Source organism: Bufo bufo, chromosome 3 (assembly GCF_905171765.1).
Source record: "Bufo bufo chromosome 3, aBufBuf1.1, whole genome shotgun sequence".
Classification (NCBI taxonomy): domain Eukaryota; kingdom Metazoa; phylum Chordata; class Amphibia; order Anura; family Bufonidae; genus Bufo; species Bufo bufo.
Window position 1 is genome coordinate 43841314 of NC_053391.1, and position 28000 is coordinate 43869313.

General features: G+C 45.0%; 1 protein-coding gene across 1 annotated transcript in view; it reads right to left on the reverse strand.

The window, feature by feature from the left end:
• Nucleotides 1-603: 603 nt before the first annotated feature.
• The window catches only part of LOC120994519 (trifunctional purine biosynthetic protein adenosine-3-like), a 53837-nt gene continuing 26440 nt past the window's right edge, over nucleotides 604-28000 (reverse strand). Inside the window, exons 7-15 of the mRNA XM_040423156.1 lie at nucleotides 21466-21664; nucleotides 16978-17232; nucleotides 16337-16486; nucleotides 12238-12441; nucleotides 11780-11911; nucleotides 9246-9376; nucleotides 5140-5281; nucleotides 1880-1983; nucleotides 604-895 (exon numbers count right to left, since the gene is read on the reverse strand). Of these exons, the coding sequence (XP_040279090.1) occupies nucleotides 713-895; nucleotides 1880-1983; nucleotides 5140-5281; nucleotides 9246-9376; nucleotides 11780-11911; nucleotides 12238-12441; nucleotides 16337-16486; nucleotides 16978-17232; nucleotides 21466-21664 (1500 nt within the window). The 3' untranslated portion in view covers nucleotides 604-712. The remainder of the gene's footprint in view (nucleotides 896-1879; nucleotides 1984-5139; nucleotides 5282-9245; nucleotides 9377-11779; nucleotides 11912-12237; nucleotides 12442-16336; nucleotides 16487-16977; nucleotides 17233-21465; nucleotides 21665-28000) is intronic.

The following is a 28000-nucleotide window of genomic DNA, read 5'->3' on the forward strand; positions in this document are numbered from 1 at the left end:
TAGTTGTAATTTTTTTCCAATCTGAACTTCAGATGAGAAAAAAATTACAACTATTAGACAAAGAAGATTATAGCATTATATTAGCTAAATTGCTCTATATTCATTTTTTTTTTGAATATTCGCTATATTGCTATATATTCTTGTTTTAGAATATTACGAATATTTGAAAAAACAAAGTTATAGCAATATAGCGAATATTCGAAAAAAAACGAATATAGAGCAATTTAGCTAATATAGCGCTATAATCTTCTTTGTCTAATAGTTGTAAGTTTAAAAATTCGCATTACGAAAATTCGCAAACACTACTCCTAAAGTCAAATATACTGCAGCCTTCTCATTGGCCCACAAGCTAGAAGCAGGGAGGGATCATGTGTACTGATTTAAAAAAAAAATCGAATATTCGAAATTACGAATATATATCACTATATTCGAAATATTCGCGAATTTTCAAAGTACCTATATTCGCGATAAAAATTTAAATATTCGTGATCAACACTAGAGATCAGAGGTTATTCAGATCCCTGCTGTTATGGCAGGGCTGTAGCTTTGTATAACAGCCATTGCATCTGATAGCAAAACATACGTTAGTTTTTGGAGGAACATTTTAATTTAAAAAAAAAGTCATGGTTTTGCCCACTTTACCCAACTATTATGTCTGGAAAAGTGGAACAAGTGGGCATTATAAATACGATGCTGACAAATACATCTGTGTTTAGTCGGCAGCTTTCCATGAGGTATACCCGTCTGGTCCTAAGGAGATGCTTCCACTGGCCACCAGGTGTAGAGCCTTGGCCACTGCTCTCTGTTCAGCTTCTTCCATTTGCTTGCACACGGGGACTTCTGGATCTGCTACGACTGTTTCCTGCAGAAGGATCGGTCCAGGGGAGCTGCCATCCTGTATAATCAAGTGCACTCGATTTACACGGAAAATGCTGCAAAACATCTTGCTAGGTTCTTAAAGGGGTTGTATAGGATTTAAATACGGAGGACCTATCCTCAATGATATATCAGACATGCCAGTCGTGGGTGCACTGATGGGTTGACGGAGAGCATATTCCCCTCTTGCATGCCGTGGTCCCTATTGTATAGGTGTCAACAGTCCTGAATTAGCCACAGTCGTCTCAAATTTTCATAGACCATCCTTGCAAATTTTGGCTTGTCCCAGACCAAAAATGTGTGAGGCTGCCCAGAAGTGGGTGGTACCTGCTGGGTCTGGGCATGCCTTGAAACGGAGGGCCAATTAAAGTGGTTGCCAATTATAATGTAGGTAAGTATCGCGTTAAATGTCTGGGATCTGAGTTTGCTCTGATCCTGGCTGTTCAGCATTAAGTTTGTTATATATCAGGTCCTGTTCACATTAGGCTATGAGTATACATATTCCCCAACACATGCCTGCAATGTATGCCATTCTATAGCCATACATCACCCATTGACCAATGTTATAAAAAAAAATAAAAGTATGGACGGGGCAATATTAAATAAATCTGCTGCGCCCCTGTCTTCTCATTGAGACAATATAATGTGAGTGACTGAGAATAGAGTTGATACCAAATATTCCAGTTCACAGTGATGGCCTCATTACCCTCAACCCACATGGCTGCCAGAGGGCGCTCACACGTGTCTTACTACTCCCGCACTGATTTCTGTACCGCGGGCGGTACATCCATGCTATAATGCACATGTATGTGGTCCTATAAGCATGAAGTTATTGGGGGTCATTTACGAACTGACGGCGGTGGATACGCCGAAATGATGTAGAGGCCAGTGCCTCTACATAACTTTGGTGATTCACCGCCAGCGCAGGGGCTTAAGATGGGCGTCTAAAACGCTGGTCTTAATAAATGTATCCCATGTCAAAAGACACCTATAAAATGCTTACAAGCATGAAGCTCACTGTGCAGCCGTGAACTTCTGATCCAGACACTGGAGATTTGTCCATTTTCTTGGATGGGAAAAGCGAGGAGTACAGTTTCAGAATCTTCCCTGAGAAAATGACAGCAGTGTGAGGTCAGCTATTAGACATTGCAGTGTATTCGGAAAGTCTTCAGATCCTTTCACCTTTTTCACATTTTGTTATTTTGCTCCTTGTGCTAAAATAAAAAATAAAATTTTAGTTTCCACCATCATTCTGCACTCCATACCCCATACTGAGAAAGTGAAAACAGAATTTTAGAATTTTTTATTAAAAAGGAAAAACTATAATTTCTCACTTGATATTTAGCTCTGGGGCTTCCCATTTCTCTCCATCATCTTTGTGATGATGAGTCACCTTTTGGTAAATTCTGTTGATTTGACTTGATTTGGAAAGACACAGCTCTGGCTATATAAGGTCTCACAGCTGACAATGCATATCAGAGCAAAGACCAAGCCATAAGGAGAGAACTGCCTGTAGAGCTCAGAGACAGGATTTTATAGAGGCACAGATCTGGAGAAGCTAAAAAAAAAAAACTGCTGCATTGAAAGTTTCCAAGAGCACAGTGGCCTAATGTCGTGCGACAATTTTTATAATGGTAGTCTATGGTGTCGCACTGCGATATGCGACTGCGACAGTCGCAGAAAAGTCCATCTTGAATGTCGCAGTGCGACACCATAGACTACCATTATAAAAATTGTTGCGCGACAAAATGTCGGTGTGTAACCCTAGCCTTAAATGGAAGAGATTTGGAACAACCAGGACTCTTCCTAGAGCTGCTGCCCCACCAAACTAAGTAATCAGGGTAGAAGGGCCTTGGTAAGAGAAGAGACTAAGAACATAATGGTCACTCTGGCTGAGCTCCAAAGATCCTGGGTGCAGATGGGAGAAGTTCCAGCAGGTCAACCATTAGTGCAGCTCTTCACCAATCTAAACACTTTATGGCAGAGCAGCCAGAAATAAGCCTACCCGTAAAAGACATGCGAAAGTTGCCTGGAGTTTGCAACAAAAAAAAAAACACCTAGAGGATTCTCAGACTGTGAGAAACAAAATTGTCTGGTCTGATGAAATCAAGATTGAAATTTTTGGCCTCAATTCTAAGTGTCATGTCTGGAGGAAAACAGGCACTGCTCATCAATACGATCACCAGAACCATGCTGTGGGGGTCTTTTCCAATGATTGGGTCAGGGAAACTGGTCAGTCTTGAGAGAAAGTTGACTAGAAAAAAGTACAGTATATTAATGAAAACCTCTTCCAGAGTGCTTTGGATCTCCGACTGGGCCAAAGCGTCACCTAACAACAAAACAATGACCCTAAGCACACAGCACAGGAGTGGCTTAGGGTCAACTGTGTGAATGTTCTTGAGTGGCCCAGCCAGAGCCCTGACTTGAACCCAATCGAACATTCAGGGCTGCATCTGCAATGAGACGAGATGAGTATCTTGACCCAGACGGTGGCCAACCTGCCTTTCTGGGGTTGGCAGTTTGCGGCAGTGCATGAGAGCCTATGGCTCCTGTCCCTTGTAGGCTGCAGGTCACTAAGCCTGAAGCCAATGTGGTAGTAGAACAGTGCAAAAGATAGCGGTGACATAATCGCAACCTCCTCCACTGGATTTTAGGCGGCACCATCACATGTATGGGCTCTACAAAGTGGAGAACTACAGGGGTCGATTAGAAGTGGGGGGCATTATAATACAGGAGCACTACAGGGGGTATTAGAATACAGGGGGCAGGGAAGGGTGATGGAAAAGTGAGAAACCTAAAGGTGTCTGTTTGCCAAATTCTACAGAGACGAGATGTGGCTGAAAGAAGTCGTCAAGGTGCCATTTCAATTTCCGCAGCAGACAGGCAAGGTGAATGGCAGAAATTCCCCAAATCTAGGTGTGCAAACCTTGTGCCATCATCCCCAAGAAGACTGGAGGCTGTAATCGCTGCCAAAGGTGCTTCAACTAAGCCCTGAGTAAAGGGTCTGAATACTTAAAGGGTTTCTACCACTTAGTTTTCACCTAATTAGCTTTCAGACACTAGCGATCCGCTAGTGCAGGGGTAGGCAACCTCCGGCACTCCAGCTGTTGAGAAACTACAACTCCCAGCATGCATACTTGTTCTGCTCTTCTTAGAACTCACATCGAAATGAATGGAGCATGCTGGGAATTGTAGTTTCACAACAGCTGGAGTGCCGAAGGTTGCTGATCCCTGCGCTAGTGTCTGCTCTACCTAACCATCCTAATATAACAGCTTATTGTCCTGCCGTTTCGCTAAAAAAAGAACTTATATAGATATGCTAATGAGCCTCTAGGTGCTATGGGGGCGTCATTAGCACCTAGAGGCTCGGTCTACCTTCACAAACTGCCACCGCCCAGCGCGTCCCTCCAGCCCGCCCATCTCCTCCGGAATGCGGTCCTCCGCGTGCTCGCCTGTATTTGGTGCATGCGCAGTGAATGTCTGCCTGCTCCCTGCTCAGACATCTCCACTGCGCCTGCGCCGATGACGTCATAGTGCTCCGAGGAACAGGCGCAGTGGAGATGTCTGAGCAGGGAAGCGGTCAGACATTCACTGCGCATGCGCCGAATACATACGCTCACAGGGAGGACCGCATTCAAGAGGAGATGGGCGGGCTGGAGGGACGCGCTGGGCGGTGGCAGTTTGTGAAGGTAGACCGAGCCTCTAGGTGCTAATGACGCCCCCATAGCACCTAGAGGCTCATTAGCATATCTATAGAAGTTCTTTTTTTAGCGAAACGGCAGGACAATAAGCTGTTATATTAGGATGGTTCGGTAGAGCAGACACTAGTGGATCGCTAGTGTCTGAAAGCTAATTAGGTGAAAACGAAGTGGTAGAAACCCTTTAAGTCAATACAATATTTTTGGTTTTCCTTTTCAATAAATTAGCAAAGATTTCTAACATGCAGTTTTTTTTATTTTCCCATTAATGGGGTATTGAGTGCAGAATAATGGAGAAAACTGGATTTTTTTTTTTATTTCAGCACAAGGCCACAGCATAGCAAAATGTGAACAAAGTCCCACAAAAATGTCTTACATTTTTCAAACCAGCACCCAGATCTGAATATTTTTGTAATTGTATGTAATTAAAATTTTTGCATAGCGCCACTTGCTGTTTGTTCTTTTCCTTATTTCTCTATCCACCTTGCTGGAGAAGATTGCCGCTCTTCCTGAAATAACAAAAGCTGGCTTTTTCTAATTTCACACAAACCCCTGTGTCCATTACCTCTCCATCTTATTGGAAATTGTTCTGATAAATTCCATCCAGAGCCAGGGAGACAGATCAGGTCAATGAAGTATTCCTCCAACACTCTGCACATCGTGTTCTCAAATTCAGAATGACATCCAAACATTGTGTGGTCGATAACCTGGTACAAGAGGAAACAGCTTAAGAACACTTGAAATCAGCAGCTGAGTCACATTAAAGGGGCGCCTCACTCCGATCTTTCAAACTGCCCTGTTTCTCCTCCAGCACATAAGATTTACATGGTAACACAGACAGGGGTGCCCCCAGCCACTGACTGCGGCATCCGAGAGACTAAATGAGTTATCTCTGATACTGGTTACTGCGGGCTGGTCTCAGCTGTATAACAAAGCTGGCACCCAATGAATATGTGCAGTACCCCAGTACAGGGGGTATCTGTAAATAGTTTGTAATGTAATGTTATGTGCACCCAGCATGACCTGGTTTGGTTGGCAGGGACAGAGTTAACTACCCTGTTCATCCCCTCTTGTCAGGAGTGGGATGGTCCTGCTTCTTGTCTAGTGGGTGAGGAGGGAAGAAGCAGGTCCATGTGTTTCTTTTCCTTAGGCTTCAGGATCCAGAGACTAACTGATCTCTGTAAAAGTTACTGTTTCTGTTATAGCAAGAAAGAACATCAGATTTACATGGTAACACAGACAGGGGTGCCCCTACTCACTGACCACTAGAGATGTCCCGAACTATTCGCCGGCAAACAGTTCCCGGCGAACATCGCTTGTTCGCCGCTGCGGGCGAACATATGCGATTTTCGGTCCGCCCCCTATACGTCATCATTGAGCAAACTTTGACCCTGTACCTCACAGTCAGCAGACACATTCCAGCCAATCAGCATACCCTCCCTCCCAGACCCTCCCACCTCCTAAAAAACAAGGACGGCAGCCTTCTTAGATTCATTCTGAAGGTGCAGTGTTAGTTAGAGCAGGGAGAGTGCTGCTGCTGCTGCTGAATTAATAGGGAAAGCGTTAGCTAGGCCAGTGTTCTATGTCCACTCCAGTCCTCAAAGACTCATCTGCTGTAAGGACAGCGTCCTGACAGCACCCCAAAAAGCCCTTTTTAGGGCTGGTACATCAGTCTGCTTTTATTTATTTATTTATTTCTCTATATATATTGCAGTTGCCTGCCCGTGTGTGAGAGGCCACAGGCCCACAGACTGTACTGTGTGCACACCACTCATATAGGGTGGCACAGTACCTTGCAGATAAAAAAATAATTTAAGTTTTCCTCTGTAATATACTTGCAGTTGCCTGCCAGTGAGTGTCAGGCCCACAGACTGTACTGTGCCCACTGCCCACCACTCATATAGGGTGGCACAGCACCTTGCTGTAAAAAAGCAGTTGTACCTAGATGGGTGTTGGACTTCCCACGACTCAGTTTCTTTTGGCACAGGTTGCAAATGGCATCGCTGTTAACAATACCTTGTTGCGGCTGCAACAATACCTAATTTTTCAGGCATGTGTACATGCCTAATTTTTCTGGCCTCTGGTGCTGCACTGTGGCTGCAAAAACAAAAAAAAGTCACATACATGTGTCAATTCCCCTTCGTGATCGTTACCTTGTAGTGGTGAAGGGGCTTGCGTATCACAATGAAGCGATCACCTCTATGAGTGTGTTGGCAATGTTGGCACACCCCAGATGATAAGGTCGTTGCTTCATTGTGAACAGACCAAAAGCGATCGGCTGGATAAATTTTCATAGAAAAAACATTAAATTTTCTTTGTGATCATCTAAGGCAGTGATGGTGAACCTTTTAGAGACCGAGTGCCAATCTTCAACCAAAAACCCACTTATTTATCGCAAAGTGCCAACACGGCAATTTACCCTAAATACTACAGTCCAATATAGTACATCTTCTATGTACTTTATCATTTGGCTATAATAACCTGCCTACATTTAGTGCGCTGCTTGTGCTGTACATAGTGCGCCCTGCGCTGATGAATGGCGGGTAAAGTCTAAGGCATATTGGTATGCCTTAGACTTTTTCCAGGGTGCGGGTACTCACAGACAGGACTCTAAGTGCCGCCTCTGGCACCAGTGCCATAGGTTCGCCACCACTGATCTAAGGTGATCATTAAAGCCTACTAGGCCAACAATAGGCCCACACTGCATAATCATTGTTTTCTGTCACTGAACTACCTCAGCACGACCATAGGCTTTGAAAAACCGCCATCGCCTGCAATCTCCTGAACGTGCGCACGAGCACAGTCATCACTACACCAAGATTGACGCATAGAGGAATAAAATTTATGTCATGAGTGTGTCAACTATTGACAACTCCTTGCGGTTGTTAAACGGGGAGTTTGGTCTGTCACTGTGAAGCGGGCGTAACCCTTACACTACCTGATCGATACAACATCATACCTGATCGTATACACACACTGGATGTTTTAAAGCACGTTATTCCAAACAATTTAGGAATGTTAGGTGATTTATGCCCTTTATGGATTAAAACCCGACTCTGCGTCAACTACGTAATTTTCCATGGGAGTTTTGCCATGGATCCCCCTCCGGCATGCCACAGTTCAGGTGTTAGTCCCCTTGAAACAACTTTTCCATCACTATTGTGGCCAGAAAGGGTCCCTGTGGGTTTTTAAAATTCGCCTGCCTAGTGAAGTCTATGGCGGTTCGCGAACATTTGCGTAAATTCGAATTCGCCGTTCGCGAACGGAAAATTTTATGTTCGCGACATCTCTACTGACCACGGCAACCGAGGGACTAAATGAGTTATCTCTGATCCTGGTCACTGTGGGCGGGTCTCAGCTGTATAACAAAGTTGGCACCCATCGAATATATGCAGTACCCCCAGTACAGGGGGTATCTGCAAATGGTTTGTAATGTAATGTTATCTGCACCCAGAATGACCTGGTATGGTTGGCAAGGACAGGGTTAACCACCCTGTTCCTCCCCTCTTGGTAGGTGTTAGATAGTCCTGCTTCTTGTCTAGAGGGAGAGTGGAGTCTAGTGAGTGAGGATGGAGGAGGCAAGTCAATGTGTGCCTTCTCCTTAGGCTTCAAGGTCCAGAGACTAACAGATCTCTGTAAAAGTTACTGATTTTGCCACAGCAAGAAATAAAGAAGAACTTAGAATCTGCATGGTCAATCCTTGAAGTCAGCAAGGTAACCTGTGACTACAGCTATACAGAGTTTGTTGCTTGTGAGGGATTACAGTTAAGACATTCATCATACATGCTGGCCAGAAGTGCCTCTAAAGACCTGTATCCCGCAGTGGACACTACAGCCATAATTGCCAGATTACAGTTACCAGCCAGAGATTCTAAAGGGAGAGACTTTAGCCAGACAGCATACCAAGAGTGCAATTATTTGCCACTGTGCCAGCCTCAATAGCTTGCCATCTGGGAAAAGAAATTGTACTTTGTACAGATTTTTATTATTATTATTATTATTATTATTATTATTATGTACTACAACTCCTTCTTTGTACTCAAGTAAAAAGATAAATTTCTTCTACCTCTGGCTTGATGTCCCGACTCCTACCCCACGATACTCTGGCCACTGCACTACTGAACCTCCGCCAGATACCTATACAACCAGCATAATCAAGGGCACCCCAAACTATGAACAGGCAGAATCCCCAACTGTTGGAAGTGCCCCCTCCTCTCACTTCACTGTCCCTAGGGAGCAAAGGTCTGAGGGAAACCACTGTGACATATCCTATAGTCAGAGCCACTACCACTCCCATCCTCTGCTCTGGCTCCTCACGGCTCGCTGTATAGGGAGCAGGCTCAGCTTATGACCCCACTCCATACATACCCTGTATTCATATGACTTACATGTACTACATATTATGTTAAGGGGTTAATAAGTGGCCAAGCAATTTTGCAGGTAAGGAAGGCCTCATGCGGACGACCATATTTTTGGACTGGTCATGCCATAACAATAGAATTTCAGCTGATAACAGTTGAACTTTACAGCATTACATTTTCAGCAGACAAGAGTCTGCCATCCCAAAAAATGGTTTGCGCTAGTTTTTCAAATGACAGGCAGCCAAAATGCCTAAAATCGGCCAATCCAGCCAACTTTTATCTTATTGTGTATGACCACTTTAAGACCTACCCGTGTGGGGATCCCAGCTCCTGCAGCCTTCTTGATTTCTTCCACAGCGCTCTTATTAGAGATTATTAGGGACATTCTCACACAGCTGCCCAGCTCTATAATAGTGTCCATCAGAAGCTTCAGTTTAGGACCTTTAAAAAGTTGGAGAAAGTTTTTTATAGAGCTCATGCACACAGCCATATTTGGCATCCATGTCATGTTTTATGCCACTTGCCATTGTTTGTAGGCGATCCCTTAACTTTTTGTTGTGGCTTTCATTGGCCCAATTTTGAGATACAGACAACATATTGATTAAATGGTCACCAACTTTTCACAAATCAATAGTACAAGTGACCACACGAAACTTTGTAATATGTTTTATCAGTGAGAAATGTCTAGTTCTCCTCTCTCCTCTTTCACTTTGTAAAATCCCCTTTTTACCATCCAGGACAGAGGACAGATCATCTCTGCTTATTACATGTGTCAATGCAAGTCTATGGTGAGGGGAGGGAGAGGACTGAGCAGGAGCTGAGGAGAAAGGCACAGACAGAGACTGCACAGCTACATAGGAAAGATATAGCTCCGCACAAGTGCTTGATTCACAAAAACACAGGTCAGTACTCCTCTGTAATGTCCTCCATTATCCTAGGGGGTGCATTTGAGGAACTGTGAGATAGTTAGGAAGGAGATTATCCTCTACTTTCTGTGTATGCAGTGGATGGCAGCTAGTTTTCACCCACCATGTCTGAGAGAACTGCAAACTACATATTTTAGCAAGCACAAACTGCTAAAAATGTCAGATACAAGTGATATAATGGCAAGAAATAGTGCTATTCTTCATGTACATACTCTGTACAATTGATTAATGCAAAGATTGTTGAAAGCTCAGTGATGCTTTAACGTATAATCCTAATATTTGGGAGGAGGGATGAAAAACAAACAGCAATTCTGACATTGTTTTTTAGGCTTTCTTCTGGCATCATTCATCTTGTGGGATAAAACATTAACATTATAATAGGGGCCAATACCGTTGTTGAAAAACCAGAGGTGTAACGATAACGCATAAGGCCCCACAGCAAAATAAGAGGGGGCTGCCACCGTGTAGTGTAAGAAAACTAAAGGAGTTTTTTTAAGTTTTTTTTTATACAAATGACCTATCCTCTGTATAGGTCATCAGTATCTGATCGGTGAGGGTCCGACATCTGGGAGCCCCACCGATCAACTGTTTGGGGAGGCCGCGTCACTCCTTCTCGCAGCTTACCCTACGCCAGTGACGTCATGTTCATCGGTCACATGGCCTAGGTGCAGCTCAGTTCCATTCACGTGAATAGGGCTGAGCTGCAATACCAAGCACAACCACTATACAGGAGGCCACAGCGCTTACTCAAGTAGCTGATCGACAGGGGTCCCGGGTAGTTTTTATTGTCCTGTAAATTAGATCCAACTTTCTTGTTCTTTTTGAGTATTTCCAAAGGGAATTGAACCTTCGATCGGTTACATAATACATTACTCCTGTACTGCAGTGTTTTATGGAAAGGCCTAACAGGCACATAGGCAGACTCATTGATGCCAAAGGACTTAGAGATGGTGCCCCCAACCTCGTAAAATCGCTTAGGCCACTTTCACACAGTCAGCGTTTGGTCAGTGATTTCCATCAGGTGTGGATCTAAACACAGAACAGGGCCAGATCTTTCCCTTAGGCTGGGTTCACACTTGAGCGTTTTACAGCGCGTTCAAACGCGCTGTAAAACACTCAACACATGAAAACCAATGCTTCCCTATGGCCCTGGTTCTCACTTGAGCGTTTAACAGCGCGTTTGAACGCGCTGAAAAACGCCCTACGCTCAAACAAGTTCTTGAGCTTCTTTGGGGCGTTTTGACGCGCGTTTGTGGTCATAGGACACTGCAGTCAATCACACAAACGCGCGTCAAACGCGCGTTTACTATTGCAAAAAACGTGCATAAAAACACGCGACAAAAACGCTGTTAAACGCACATATCCAATACGCTCAGGTTTGAACCCAGCCTTATACCTTATGTCTGGGGAGGCTCCAATCCTGGTTTTGGCTCACAATCACTGATGGAAATCACTGACCAGAATACTGACGTGTGAATAAGACATAAGGGCCATAGCCATTTTCCCGGTCCACAAATTGTGAAATCTGCAAAACACGGATACTGGCCGTGTGCAATTCACATTTTGCGGAACGGACAAGAATCGGACGTGTTGGACAGAACACGGTGTGCTTTGCGCATCTTTTGCGGCCCAATTCAAGTGAATGGGTCCGCATCCGGCCCGCAAAAAATGCAGATCGAATGCGGACGAAAAATATGTTTGTGTGCATGAGGCCTAAGGAGTTAAATGACCAGTAAGGACCAGGTTGTTGTCAGCTGTATGCTGTTGCTGATGAACCTGCACCATCCATTTATGTCAATGTTTTCATTCATTTTCTGTAATCGGAGATCTTGGAAATGGTAATCTGAAACAAACAACATGAGAAAGCAGCAGGGCATGAAAAGTCACACAATAATTAGGCGTTACTTATGCTGTGTACCTGCAGTGGATATTAGCACGGCCACCTTTGAGATCTTTGCAGGTGATTTGTACAAAATTCTGTTTTTTAATAGCTGGGAATTATTCAGTTTTAGAGCTTCTAAAAAATGTCTGACTTGTACACGAGGAGAATCTATGAAGAGAAGAAAAAAATTATCCAAAACTAATTAAAGGGGTTGTCCATGAATAGAAAACATGGCTGCTTTCTTCCAGATACGAATCAGCGGCTTCTCTTCCAGTGACGAGCAGTGGATTATTGCTGATGGCATTATTTTTCATAAATACGTTTCTTAAACTTGATGTGCCAAATTTGGTACATTTTATGACAAGTTCTAGGTGCAATCACATTAGTGACTGTCCTAGGCTCAGTGGGTTGGGGGAAGAATGGAGAGGATAAACATGAACATGATGGATGGACAGAATCACAGAAATCGAAAAAAAATTTTTTGAAAAACTAGCCTGAATGATGGTGGAGTATTGATCCAATCATCCATGCCTCCTCGCCATACTGAATCTCAGCCAGGATCTTCTGGGCCGCATTCTTCTGAGTGATGAGCACAGCTCCTACACCACAGTTGAAGTTGTAGACCAGTTCCTGCGCAGAAAGTTCTCCTTCCTCGTATAACCAGGAGAAGGTAGCCGGGATCTTCCAACAGAGAGCGTCTGGGATTCACAAGCAGAGGACAGGAACATTAGGGAATTGAAAGAAGTTGTGTCAAGATTCAATTGTGGTGTGGGTTTGACCACTGGGACCCTCGCCAATCGCAGGAGCAGGGGTCCTGTATTTTTACTTGGATGAACATGTTCACTGCTTCTCCATCCATCTCTGTTGGACTGCAGCAGATAGCTAAGTTTTGTACTCGGCTGCTTCTTGGCAGTCCAATAGAGATGAATGGAGCGGCAATACGCATGCTCAACTGGCGCTCCATTTATATGGGAGGAAGCAAAACCTCCGTTCTCGTGATTGGTGGGGGATCCATTGGTCATAGCCCCACAGATTAAACATATCACCTATCCTGTGGAGCACTTGAGATGGGTATTGGACGATATATAAAAATTCATGCTTATCCTTTTGGGATGATTCTGTCCTTTAAGGCTATCTTCACACACAAGCAGGATAAGGGCTCATGCACACAAATGTATTTTCTTTCCGTGTCTGTTTCGTTTGCAGAACCATTCATTTCAAAGGGTCCGCCAAAAAAAAAAGGAAGGTACTCTGTGTGCATTCCGTTTCTGTATTTCAGTTCCCGCAAAAGAATAGAACATGTCCTATTATTGTCCTCATTACGGACAAGGATAGGACTGTTCTATTAGGGGCCAGCTGTTCCGTTCCGCAAAATACGGAATGCACACGGATGTCATCCATATTTTTGGCGGATACGTTTTTTGCGGAGTGCAAAATACATACGGTCGTGTGCATGAGCCGTGACATGCAGAGGATCCGCACAAATTTCTGTGCGTTTCTGCGCCCAAACCTGCACAAAAAATTACAATTTCTAATTGTGGTTTTTGGTGCAAATTTGATGCGATTTTGTTGCAGATCTCACCCTTCATTTAAAAAGAGGGAAATCAGCAGCTAAAACCACAAACATAATTGACATGTTACATGAGATTTGCCTAATCTCATACACTTTGCTGGTAATTTATTACCAGAGATGAGCGGAAAATTCGTTCACACTTCGTTTGTTGGTAAAAGGTGAATTGCGTTATGGATTCTGGTACCACGGACCATAACGCAATTCTATAACGGAATGCCTTTAGAGGCATTCCGTTATTCATTCCGTCATAATAGGAGTCTATGGGCTGCATGACGGATCCGTCCCATTTCCAGGGGAGTCCTCTCCTGCATAACGGAAACAGGACAAATCCGTTTTGCAGCCCATAGACTTCTATTATGACGAAATGAATAACGGAATGCCTCAAAGCATTCCAGTATGCATCCCGTCATAGAATTGCGTTATGGTCCGTGGTAACGGAATCCACAATCCAGTTCACCTTTTACTAACAAATGAAGTGTGAACGGATTTCATAAGCAGAAATTCGCTCATCTCTATTTATTACAAAGCATTTTTTCCGCAGAAAACCCCCCTGTAATCTGCATCATGTGCAGTTACCCTAAGAGGTTGTCCACTTTGGACCTCTTTGTTAGAAGGGTCTTCAGATGATAAATTGACCATTGGTTGCTCCGCTGTTTGAAATCTCAATAATCAGCTCATAAGGGGCTGGCTTCCAATGGGATGTTCTTGTCATACATGGATGGGTCGGGTCCTCCAGAGATGGAAACATTCTCCACTTTGGCTAATTGAGGGAGCTCCAGAATGAGGGACTGCCCTTCATAAAACTCAGAATTTCCTCCTATGGGACATAGTCATGAAAATCAGATACAATAGAAATAATCTGATCAGTCAGGACACATCTACTGCAGGCAAGCAAATAAAAGCAGTGACTTGCTATGGGCGCCATATTTGGTTCCTTTGCACCAAGTACAGGTTAGAGATGGGACGACCATTTAGGGTGCCTGCACGCGATGCGGATTACACATGGCTTTTCTGTGCGGATCCCAGTGAGGAAAAAAACAGTGTGATAAAGTACTAGAAAAGTGTATGAGGTTATACAAATCTTGTACACTTTTTAGCAATTTTTTTCTGCATGGAAATTGACCCACAATTATGCTTGTGGTTTTAGCTGCAGATTTCAGCCTTTTTAAATGAAGAGTGAGATCTGCAGCAAAACCACATCAAATCGGCACCAAAAACCACAATTAGAATTTTTGTTTTTTGTGTGTGCTGGTTTGGGTGCAAAAAATGCACAGAAATTTGTGTGGATCTTCTGCACCATAGAAACATAGAAACATAGAATGTGTCGGCAGATAAGAACCATTTGGCCCATCTAGTCTGCCCAATATACTGAATACTATGGATAGCCCCCGGCCCTATCTTATATGAAGGATGGCCTTATGCCTATCCCATGCATGCTTAAACCCCTTCACTGTATTTGCAGCTACCACTTCTGCAGGAAGGCTATTCCATGCATCCACTACTCTCTCAGTAAAGTAATACTTCCTTATATTACTTTTAAACCTTTGCCCCTCTAATTTAAAACTGTGTCCTCTTGTGGTAGTTTTTCTTCTTTTAAATATGCTCTCTTCCTTTACCGAGTTGATTCCCTTTATGTATTTAAAAGTTTCTATCATATCCCCTCTGTCTCTTCTTTCTTCCAAGCTATACATATTAAGGTCCTTTAACCTTTCCTGGTAAGTTTTATCCTGCAATCCATGTACTAGTTTAGTAGCTCTTCTCTGAACTCTCTCTAGAGTATCTATATCCTTCTGGAGATATGGCCTCCAGTACTGCGCACAATACTCCAAGTGAGGTCTCACCAGTGTTCTGTACAGCGGCATAAGCACTTCACTCTTTCTACTGCTTATACCTCTCCCTATACATCCAAGCATTCTGCTGGCATTTCGTGCTGCTCTATTACATTGTCTTCCCACCTTTAAGTCTTCTGAAATAATTACTCCTAAATCCCTTTCCTCAGATACTGAGGTCAGGACTGTGTCAAATATTCTATATTCTGCCCTTGGGTTTTTACGCCCCAGGTGCATTATCTTGCACTTATCCACATTAAATTTCAGTTTCCAGAGTTCTGACCATTCTTCTAGTTTTCCTAAATCCTTTTCCATTTGGCGTTTCCCTCCAGGAACGTCAACCCTGTTACATATCTTTGTGTCATCAGCAAAAAGACAAACCTTACCAGCGAGGCCTTTTGCAATATCACTTATGAAGATATTAAACAAAATCGGTCCCAGTACAGATCCCTGTGGAACCCCACTGGTAACATTACCTTGTTTTGAATGTTCTCCATTGACTACAACCCTCTGTTGTCTGTCACTCAGCCACTGCCTAATCCACTCAACAATATGGGAGTCCATGCTCAATGACTGCAGTTTATTGATAAGTCTTCTATGTGGGACAGTGTCAAAAGCCTTACTAAAATCTAGATATGCGATGTCTACTGCACCTCCACCGTCTATTATTTTATTCACCCAGTCAAAAAAATCTATAAGATTTGTTTGACATGATCTCCCTGAAGTAAACCCATGTTGTTTTTCATCTTGCAATCCATGGGATTTTAGATGTTCCACAATCCTATCCTTTAATAGGGTTTCCATTAATTTGCCTACTATTGATGTCAGACTCACTGGTCTATAGTTGCTCGATTCCTCCCTACTACCTTTCTTGTGAATGGGCACGACATTTGCCAATTTCCAATCTTCCGGGACGACTCCTGTTACTAATGATTGGTTAAATAAATCTGTTAACGGTTTTGCCAGCTCACCACTAAGCTCTTTTAATAATTTTGGGTGTATCTCATCAGGCCCCTGTGACTTATCTGTCTTCACCTTAGACAGCAAACTTAGAACATCTTCCTCTGTAAAGATACATGCATCAAACGATTTAATAGTCATTCTTTCTAGGTAGCCTTAGGCTCCAGCTATTACTGAGAAATGACTGACAGACTAACCCCATACCCTCTCAGAACTACTGGTCTACCTTACCTATGATGATCCCCATGTGCTCAGGTAAGTAGTGGAGGATACTTCCCACAAGTCCACCTTCACTAATGGGAACACAGGCGTTGATGTTACCGGACTGAAGAGCATGGAGAACCGGCCGGCTAAATCCCATGGAGTTTGTTATCATTTCACCTACGTCAGAGAGATGTAGATAGATTATAGAAGCTCGTCAGTTGACAACATTGTTGTAGGGGTATATTCAGATGGAGGGTTATGGGCTCAGGTTTCAGTGTGGATTCTGTGCCGAAAACTGAGCCGAATCTGCCCAGTTCACGTGGCCGAGGGTTTGTGTGACTCGGCTTTCAAGACCGTGCCAAGAATGTACAGGTCCATTCTTGGCACAGTCACCTGGCAAAGCCACAACCAGAGCCTACTGGCAGTTTAGCTCCATTAAATGGTGCTGAACCTAGAGAAGATCCGCATGAAAACCCACGGCAGAACCTGCAGCACAGATTTTGTTGCAGACAAATGATACCCTCCGAGTCCCTCAGTGTGTGGCCACAAATTCTGTGTTCCCGTGGCAGATCCCCCGCCTTATGCCTAGTGTACTAAATCTATTTCACCACAATTGCTGACACATCAGAAGTGTGCATGGAAATTATTTTCTGCTATGGTAGACGTACCCCAGTCTGTGACTCCGCCACTGGTCGGCAGTACTGATGTGTATTGGAAGGAGTGACGTTTCATGAGGTCTTTTAGAAGAGACAGGTTGTGGCTGCTGTAGGATGCTGGTGACCCAATCCCTATAACCAGGTCGCCCGGTCTCATCCGATCTGCACGTGGTAACCTGTGATCCCGCTCTACCACTCCCAGGGCAAATCCGGATAAGTGGTAGCTCCCATCAGTATATACGCTGAGGGGCAGAGTGAAGTCTTTTTCTGAAAAGAAAAAAAAAAACATGAAAAAGTGATCGTATGTCTAGTGTACATCTGCAAGTATTTCTAACCCCGTTAACACATTACGGCTAGTTTCACACTAGCGGCAGGCTGTTCCGGCGGGTGAACATGCAGTACTTTTAGTCTGGCTGCCTCTAGCCATGCGCTGCCATGCTGCCGCCGGAACTCCGCCCCCGCCCCCATTATAGTCAGTAGGGACGGAGCGGCGGTCTGGGGGCACACGTGAACTAGCGGCAGGATGGATCTGACAGGCTGTTCACCCGCCGGAGCAGCCTGCCGCTAATGTGAAAGTACCCTAAGGAGCACATTTATTAAGACCGCCGTTTTGGACGCCGGTCTTAATAAAGGCCGATCGCTGGCGGTGTTTCTGCTGAAGTTATGAAGAGGTACCGGCCTCTCCAAAACTTTGGCGCATCCAGCGCCAGTCTAAATGTAAGGCAGCTTCTTTGCGGTCTTATATTTAGACCATTATCAACGTCTAAAACAGGCGTACAAAATGGTGAATGAGATGGGCCTACTGGCCCATCCCTTTCTCCACGCACGCCAGGCCTACAATTTTGACGTCACCATCTGCGTCTGAAATTCGCCTGATTTAGGCGTATTTCAGCTTATTAAATGACCCCCTAAATCTCTTAGATACCCCAATGAGTGCTGACTGCTTGCTATGGCAGCTGGGGGCATAACAAGGGCCTCTGCATCAGCCAAAGCATGGTCTAAGGTTTCATCCGCACTTCCGTTTTTCACGGACCTGTGCTGTCTGCATTTTCCACGGACCGCACACGTACCCATTGATTTGAATGTGTCTGCTCACACATCAGTATTTCTTTACTGGCCGTGGGTCAGTAAAAAAAAGATCACAGAAACATGGTCCATGATGTGGACCAAACGTGCCCATTAAAGTCTATGGGTCCGTGAAAATCACGGACACAATACAGATGGCAAGGAAATGCTCTTGAAATGAATTTTCAGCTGAGCAACGTCCTTCACAAACATCTTCACGGATTAAATAAGGACGCTTTTCTCATGTACGTAATACTGACACGGAAATGTGAACGAGGCCTAAGAGGCTGCCTGTCAGTGTAAAACTGACAGGTATAATACACTGCAATAAAGAAGTACTGCAGAGCACGGGTATACACAGATCTCATAGGGCTCCTTACTAAGGGATCATGCACACGACCGTGTGCTGGCCGGGCCCGTGCTGCGGATCGCAATTTGCACCGACCGTGGGGCCACCACATGCGGATCGCGAACCCATTCACTTGAATGGGGTCCGCCATCCGCATCCGACGGTCCAGATGCACTACTTTTTTGCGATGCGGAGGTACGGACAGAAAACCCATGGAAGCACTCCGTAGTCCGTGCCTTCGTTCCGCACCGCATCTCCCAGATTGCAGACCCATTCAAGTGAATGGGTCCGTATTTGTGATGCAGGGTGCACACGGCCGGTGCCCGTGTATTGCGGACCCGCTGTATATGGGCCACAATACGGCCACGGTCATGTGCATGAGCCTTTAGACTTAAGGCTTATGCGCACAAACGTATTTTTTTTTCCGTTTCCGGTCCGTTTTTTTACAGGTCCGTATGCAGAACCATTCACTTCAATAGGGAAATGACTATGTGTGCATTCCGTGTCCGAATGGCCATTCCACAAAACAAATAGAACATGTCCTATTCTTGTCCGTTTTGTGGACAAGACCAGGCATTGTTACAATGGATCCGCAAAAATACAGATGTAACACGGACGTCACACGGATGTCATCTGTTTTTTGTTTTTATGCGGATCTGTGTTTTGTGGACCGCAAAATACATTCGGTCGTATGCAAGAGCCCTTATTATAGCCCCCCGCCCCACCCAGTTTCCCAGTACATGTGTGTCAATCACTTCCAGGCAATGCAGGATGAAAAGTGCAACTCTCCAGATTTCTGATTTTACTTATCAAAATTCTGATGAAATTTTCTGATGAATTAACATATGATTATTATTTTTTTTTTTATTAAGCACACAAAATTCTGATTAAAAAACAGTTGTAATAAAAAAAAAGTCACCCTCGGACCAGTTTATCCGACTTCTGTGTCAGAACAAGTAGAATCAGATGCTTCATAAATATGGCGCTCATTCTGTCCACCATATTTATCAATGTATTCACGCTAGACAATCAGCATGAATACAATGATAAATCTTTGGCTTTCCATCTATTACCACAGCCACCACTAGGGGGAGCCTAGTGCATAGGAATTTATGCATTAATTGCAGGTTATACTATACCAGACCTGGGCAAACTACGGCCCGGCGGACCTTTTAATCCGGCCCCCGGGCGGAGCCAGAGGCGTGCCAAGCAACGATACCCCTCCTCCGCGAATGAAGAGGACTTCCGACTCGGCGTGCTGCGTGTGGCATGGCGCGGTGGCAGGGAGGCAGCGTCAGCGGCAGTACTGTCTAGGTAAGACACAGCAGGGGGGGGGGTGCCTCGTGCGAGCCGTACCCGGGACCCGGCCGGCCGCAATTATTCCCTTCTCTGTAACAGCGCAGCGCCCGCGGCTCTCATAGTATCGGCTGTGACTGTCTGACACTGACAGTCACAGAGCCGACAAGCATGAAGCTGCGGCCGCCTCCCCCTGTGCTGTGTGTAGTCAGTGTGACTAACACATGGCTGATCATCTCTGAGCATTACGTTTCTAAAGGCAAGGGGGGGGGGGAGGGGTGTGTACTATTGTAAGGGGGGGGGGGGGGGTGTTCTGTATATGATGGGGGGGGCCGGGGGGGTGTTCTGTACACAAGGGGACAATGGCTGGATTCACAGGGGACAATGGCTGGATTCACAGGGGACAATGGCTGGATTCACAGGGGGACAATGGCTGGATTCACAGGGGACAATGGCTGGATTCACATGGGGACAATGGCTGGATTCACAGTGGGACAATTGCTGGATTCACAGGGGGACAATGGCTGGATTCACAGGGGGACAATGGCTGGATTCACAGGGGACAATGGCTGGATTCACAGGGGACAATGGCTGGATTCACAGGGGACAATGGCTGGATTCACAGGGGGACAATGGCTGGATTCACAGGGGGACAATGGCTGGATTCACAGGGGGACAATGGCTGGATTCACAGGGGGACAATGGCTGGATTCACAGGGGGACAATGGCTGGATTCACAGGGGACAATGGCTGGATTCACAGGGGACAATGGCTGGATTCACAGGGGACAATGGCTGGATTCACAGGGGACAATGGCTGGATTCACATTGGACAATGGCTGGATTCACAGGGGGACAATGGCTGGATTCACAGGGGACAATGGCTGGATTCACATGGGGACAATGGCTGGATTCACAGGGGACAATGGCTGGATTCACAGGGGACAATGGCTGGATTCACAGGGGACAATGGCTGGATTCACAGGGGGACAATGGCTTTCACTAATATGAGTCACAAATAGTGAAAAATGTTCATTGTTTTGGGAAATTTTGTTTAATAAATTTAAATTTTTTTCTTGTAAGGCAACCTCACTTTTTCATTGTTTAACTATAACAAGTACTCGTACCAGTTGTCCAACAATGATATTTACTGCTTTTTATAAAGAAATACAATTGATTTTATGCAGTATTGAGTTTAGCCTTTTGGCCCGGCCCTCCAAAATATTTTCAGTTTCTCATGTGGCCCCATCGAAAAAATAATTGCCCACCCCTGTACTATACTATATTATAATACTCTGTTTGCACTGAGCTTCACCTAGTGGTGGCTGCAGGAAGAGTTTTCACATGGGTAAGAGAAGGAGTTCATTCAGGGTAGGCCACTGTTGCACAGGTCGACAGAAGTAGATAAGGCTCTTGAAATGCCATGATGATGATAAATGCAATGTCACTGTTGACTGTGGCATCTAAGGGGTTATGGCACTTCTGCCGTTCCAAGCTGTTAGAATAGGAGCCCGGTTGTCATTAGAGCTCCTGCTCTTCCTGGCATGGGAGACACGTGCAGCGCTTAGACTAGGCCGCCGGAAAGAAAAGGCAGCAGCCTGACCTAAGGTCCTTTAGTGACTACCATCAAAAGGGCGTATTTGGTGGTCACTGATGGTTTAGTATTTTTTTATTCATGTTCATGGGAAAATCCCTTCAAGGGCCCGAACAGGCCTGGTTGTTAAGGGGTTAAATAACGCAATTGCCTTTAGTTTTCTATAATGGAATATGTGGAAATGCAGTCATTCTTACCTAGTAATTTGGCCCCAGTCATTTTGCAGCCCAATGCCAGTCCTTCCTGTAAAGCTCGGGTCACATCGGCTGAGAGTTGGCCACAAGCACACTCCGGCATAAAGAACAGAGTCTGAGCTCCTTGTGCCAGGAGACGGTTCACACACGTGGTCACCAGGCTCTGGGCGGCCGACCTGTGCAGATTACAATCCAGGGCGGCCTAGAATAAAGCAGAATGCTCTAATTCACTTCATGTATTCATTTTTTGCCGTTTTCAACATTTCTGCTTGCTGTTCGTGAATGGAGCCATCCATTGTTTACATTCTTGGCCTAATTCTGCTCACGTAGCTGAGGGTTGGTTTCAATGTATCAGGCAATTCTCTCCAAACCAGTGGCGTGCCTAGGGTATTTGGCACCTGGGGCGGGTCCTTTCTCAGGCACCCCCCCCCCCCCAATACTAAAAAATTGTACCCCCTCACAGTAGTTTTGTACAGATGTGTGCCCCCTCACAGTAGTTATGCCCTCATTGTGCCCTCTCACCGTAGTTATGCCCTCTCTGTGCCCCTTTCACAGTTGTAATGCCCTCTTTGTGCCCCTTCACAGTAATAATGCCCATTGTGCTCCCTTTATAGTAATAATTCCCACTGTGCCCCCGTCATAGTAATAATGCCCATTGTGCCCCCTTAATAGTAGTAATGCCCACTGTGCTAGTAATGCCCTCTGTGCCCCCTCCATAGTAGAAATCTCCATTGTGCCCCCTTCACAGTAATAATGCCCACTGTGCCCCCTTCACAGTAATAATGCCCACTGTGCCCACTTCATTGTAGTAATGCCCTCTGGCTCTGTGCCCCCTCCATAGTAGAAATGCCCATTGTGCCCCTTTCACACTAGTAATGCCCTCTGTGCCCCCCTCCATAGTAGTAATGCCCTCTGTGCCCCCAGCTGTTTGAAGAGAGGGCAGTGCTGATATTAGAGCTGCTTTCTCTGTTCTGTTCACCTGCTCGCCGTAGCATTTGCAGTGATAAGCAGGTAAGCAGAGCAGAGAAGGCAGCGCTCATACAAAAAAACAAAAGCGGACAACCCCTTTAAAGACATAATTGGAAAACATTACATACAGCGCTACAGAACATACAGGGTAATACAGCGCCAGATATGTACCTCTTACATCCAGTGACTTCTCTTCTCTGATGTAGATCTTCTCTTTCCTCTTCTTCTCCTGTCAGACCAGACCACCATGGTGAATTCTTTCAGCCGCGCCTCGTCTCTGCAGAGTTTAATGAACAGACATCCCACCTTCTCAACACCCCATCCTGCCACCCCCAATACTGTATCCACTGTGCTCCCCAATACTTTCCTGCAGAAACAGTGCCCCTGAAAATACTGGTACCACACAGATAGTGCGTCAGTACAACCCCCCCCCCCCCCATATCAGACCTCTAGACCCTCATTAGACCTCCAGACCCCCATTAGACCTCCTGACCCACATATATGACCCCCAATAGACCTCAAGACCCCCCAGTCAGACCTCCAGACCCCCATTAGACCCCTAGTCAGACCTCCAGACCCTCCAGTCAGACCTCTAGACCCCCCAGTCAGAACTCTAGACTCCCCAAAATACAAATCTGAGTGGTCAGCTGTAGCTTTTAAAGATTACAAAGGCCTTATAAAATCTGTAAAAAAGGAGATGAAATTAGCAGAAATACAAAACGAACAGCAGGTAGCAAAAGAGAGCAAAACAAATCCCATTTTTTTTTTATAAATGCTAAAACAAACTAGGTCTGAGCAGGTAGGTTCCCTAAATAATAGTAAAGGGGGGGGGGGGGGTAGTCACTGAAGATAAGGAAAAGGAAGAGTTACTAAATGTTTTTCTTTAGCTCTGTATATACAAAAGAAGAGAAAGGAGCTGATATCTGTGGTGCTGGGGCTGTTAGTACATCCAGTAATAAACTCACTTGGCTAACTGTAGATATGGTCTAAAACAAGTTAAATAGGGTAAATGTGAACAAGGCTCCGGGTCCAGATGGATTACACCCAAGAGTGCTTAAAGAGCTCTGTTCAGTGATTGCTGGGCCCCTGTTTATAATTTCTAAAGATTCTCTAGGTACTGGTACAGTGCCAAGTGATTAGCGCAAGGCAAATGTGGTGCCCATAGGTAAAAAAGGATCAAGGTCCTTCACAGGTAGTTATAGACCAGTTAGTTTAACTTCTGTTGTGGGAAAAATGTTTGAAGGACTCTTAAGGGACTATATCCAGGAGTATGTGACTGTAAATAATATTATAAGTGATAACCAGCAGGGCCGGTACAAGGCAGGGGCCGAAGGAGCGGGTGCCCTGGGCGCTACCATTTGCGGACAGGAGGGGGGCGCAGGTGAAGTGCCAGCCACGGCCCCCCCTACATCATGCTGTGCCCCCCATGTGCCCCCCCAACTAAAATGACCCCCCCCCCCCCCCCAAGTGAGCAGCCGCCGCCGGGCACAGGGAGATGAGCGCTTCCATTGCGCTCATCTCCATTGTAAACTGTCTGTGCCAGCGGAGGTGCAGGGGAGGGAGAGGCGTGTCCCTTCCCTTTCCTCTGATAGGCTGCAGGCAGGCACCGAAGTGGAGGAGAGGCCCCGCCCCCTAATTACTCCTGTTTACCTTTCTAAAGCTAAAGGACCTTTGATGATGTCATCACAGGTCCTGTAAGGGAACTGCACAGTGTAAAGTGTAGTTCCCAGGTTAGAACAGTGCATCTGCCAGGACCTGTGATGACATCATCTTCAACATCACAGGTCCTGCAGAATCTAGCAAAGGAACTGCACCAAAAATGGTGTAGTTCCTAGGTTTCAAAGGTACATCTGCCAGGACCTGTGATGACATCATCACAGGTCCTTCAACCCCTAACAGCAAGTATTAAAAGTTCACAAGCAGCTCTGTATTGATCCATACAGACTGGAATGGAGAGGTAAGAGGAGGTCCTCCACTTTTCATCATTTACCCCCCCCCCCCCTCCATGCCCTGTTTTTACTCATTGCTCACTCATGTATACTACTTCAGACAGTTACCACTACCTCATGTACCTCACAGTGACTATAATGCATAACTGACCACATATTTCTATAAACACTGCATCTACAGTATTATACCTTCTATGTGTCACATCAATACACTGCTCTGTATATATATATATATATATATATATATACACACACATACATGCACACACACTGCATATATTACACAGTATTATACATGCAATATGTACAGATATATAGTATATACCGCAGTGCACTGATATGTGAGGTATGAGGTATAATAGATGCTGTGTGTACAGATATCAGTACACTTCTGTATATACTATATATGTGAGGTACGAGGTATAATAGATGCAGTGTGTACAGATATATAGTATATACAGCAGTGTACTGATATGTGAGGTACGAGGTGTCAATACACTGCTGTATTTACTATATACCTGTACACACTGCATCTATTATACCTCGTACCTCACATATTACACTACTGTATATACTGTATACACTGCATATATTATACCCCGTACCTCACATATCAGTACACTGCTGTATATACTATATACCTGTACACACTGCATCTATTATACCCTGTACCTCACATATCAGAACACTAGGGAATATACTATATACCTGTACACACTGCATCTATTATACCGCGTACCTCACATAACTGTACACTGCTGTATATAATATACATCTGCATCTATTATACCTCTTTTGTGTGCCAGGGCTGTTTTGTAATCCCATTCCGGCCCTGATGGCATAAATTATAAAACGCAGCAGCAAGAATAGTTCATGGAACAAAGGGAGGGGCTATAAAAGGGGAATGGGGGCCCAATTTAGATTCCTGCTATGGGGCCCAGTGATTTTTATGTACGCCCCTGGCTGCAGGCACTAGGCCGGCAGCCTATCAGAGGCCGGCGCAATGACGTCATCGTGCCGCCTGAGCCTTACATTACAGCGTGGGACACAGGAAGAGGCTGCATCGCATCGCTGACACTTAGGTAAGTATAAGTGTTTTTTTTTTGTTTTTTTTTACAATAGTGTTACTGGCACATTGGGGGGGCTTATTACAAAACTGGCACATGATGATGGGGGGGGACTTTATACTGGCACATGATGATGGGGGGGAACTTTATAGTGTCTGTGACTTTCAAAGTCCCACAGTCCTTTGTTCTATTGCTTTAAGTATATTCTTGTTTTGAAACAACATTGATTCTTTCTTAAAAACGGGGGGGGGGGGGGGGGGGGCGCAGTTTGCCATCTTCGCCCTGGGCACCAAATGGCCTTGTCCCAGCCCTGATAACCAGCATGGGTTTACCAAGGACAGAAGTTGTCAGACTAACCTGATTTGTTTTTATCAGGAGGTGTGTAGTAGCCTGGACAGAGGGGCGGCTGGGGATGTAGTGTTTCTGGATTTTGCAAAGACTTTTGAAACTGTCCCTCATAGACGTTTAATAGATAAAGTAAGATCTATAGGCTTGGAAAGTATAGTCTGTAATTGGATTGAAAACTGGCTGAAGGACCGTGTCCAGAGAGTTGTGGTCAATGATTCCTATTCAGAATGGTCCCAGGTTATAAGTGGTGACCCCAAGGTTCAGTGCTGGGCCCTTTATTATTTAATTTATTTATTAATGATATTGAGGATGGGATTAATAGCACTATTTCTATTTTTGCAGATGACACTAAGCTGTCTAGTACTGTACAGTATATGGAAGATGTCCATAAACTACAAGCTGACTTGAACACTCTGAGTGATTGGGCATCAACTAGGCAAATGAGGTTCAATGTGGATAAATATAAAGTTATGCATTTTGGTAGTAATAATCTCCGGGCATCATATGTCCTAGGTGATGTAACACTGGGGGAGTCACTTATAGAGAAGGATTTGGGTGTCCTTCTGGATGGTAGATTAAATAACAGCATACAATGTCAATCAGCTGCTTCTAAGACCACCAGGATATTGTCAGGCAGTAAACGAGGCATGGACTGGGGGGCAGGGATGTAATATTACCACTTTACAAAGCCCTGGTGTGGCCTCATCTGGAATATGCAGTTCAGTTCTGGGCACCAGTCCACAGAAAGGACGCTCTGCAGCTGGAAAAAGTACAGAGGAGAGCGACTAAACTGATAAGGGGCATGGAGGGTCTTAGTTATGAAGAAAGATTAAAAGAATTGCATTTATTTAGTCTTGAGAAGAGACATCTAAGTGGGGACATGATTAACCTATACAAATATATAAATAGGCCATACAAAAAATACAGTGAAAAACTGTTCCATTTAAAATGCCCTCAAAAGACAAGGGGCACTGCCTCCGACTGAAGAAGAAAAAGTTCAGTCTCCAGAAGCGTCAAAGCTTCTTTACTGTAAGAACTGTGAATCTGTGGGATAGACTTCCTCAGGACGTGGTCACAATAGGAAATAGGGTTATTTTAAAAAGGGTTTAGATGAATTCCTAAAAGTAAGCAACATTAATGCTTATCAAAACGTGTAGAAATCTGAGTCTCACTTCCTTCTGGGATTCGCGTCCCCACCTATCCCTTGGTTGAACTTGATCGACTTATGTCTTTTTTCAATCGTATTGACTATGTAACTATGTAACCTCCAGACCCCCCCAGTCAGACCTCCAGACCCCCCATTAGACCACTCCAGACCCCCATTAGACCACTCCAGACCCCGAGTCAGACCTCCTGACCCCCCATAGACCACTCCAGAACCCCATTAGACCTCCATATCAGACCTCAGATCAGACTGTAAAATAATACTTACCTCTACTGCCGCCACTCTCCCTGTTCTAGCGGTCTTCTCAGGGCCGGCCCTGCAGTCACCTGACCTCCTGCAGCGAAAAGCAAGCAGGAGGAGGGGTAAGTACTGTATAGCGCTCACAGCGCTTCTCTCCCCCTCCTCCTGCAGACTAGTGAGTGCACTGCATCTTATAAAGGGACTGCCATCTGTATTGATGTAAGCGCTCATTGCTTATGGCACCCTCCTGAGAGCCGGACCGCTGCTCTAAACGCTCCACTTGTGCCACCATTAATAATTCAGCATGAAAAAACTAGTTACTTTTGGAATTTACTTTCTGCTACAAAAATGCTCCAGTTGTGAGATATTATTTTTACTTCCTTATAATGTCGCCCCCTGGTGTTTAATCTGTATGCTAATGTGCATGTCCACCTACCAAAGTGGTTGCACATGCTCAGTTCCCTCCTTCAACTGCCACCAGTCATATCTGCTTTTAGGTGGGACAGTTACAGGGAGAGAGCTGCAGCCGAAAGGACACCCCCTGAGAAAGGACACACACCCTGAGCTGTGATAGTTAGAGACTTGCAGCAGAAAGGACACTATTTAAAGTGAATCCAGCAACTTGTCTTTCTTAAAAACATCATACTTTATTGGCCATTTTTAGTCCACTTTTAGTCCTTGGGTGCATACATTATGGTTCCAGAGCGGCTTCTTCTGTGCACCTTCTTAGACTTCTGTGGCCCAAACCATGAGCGGTGGGGCGGTGAGCTGGAAGATTTTCTCTTTTTTCTTTCTTTGGT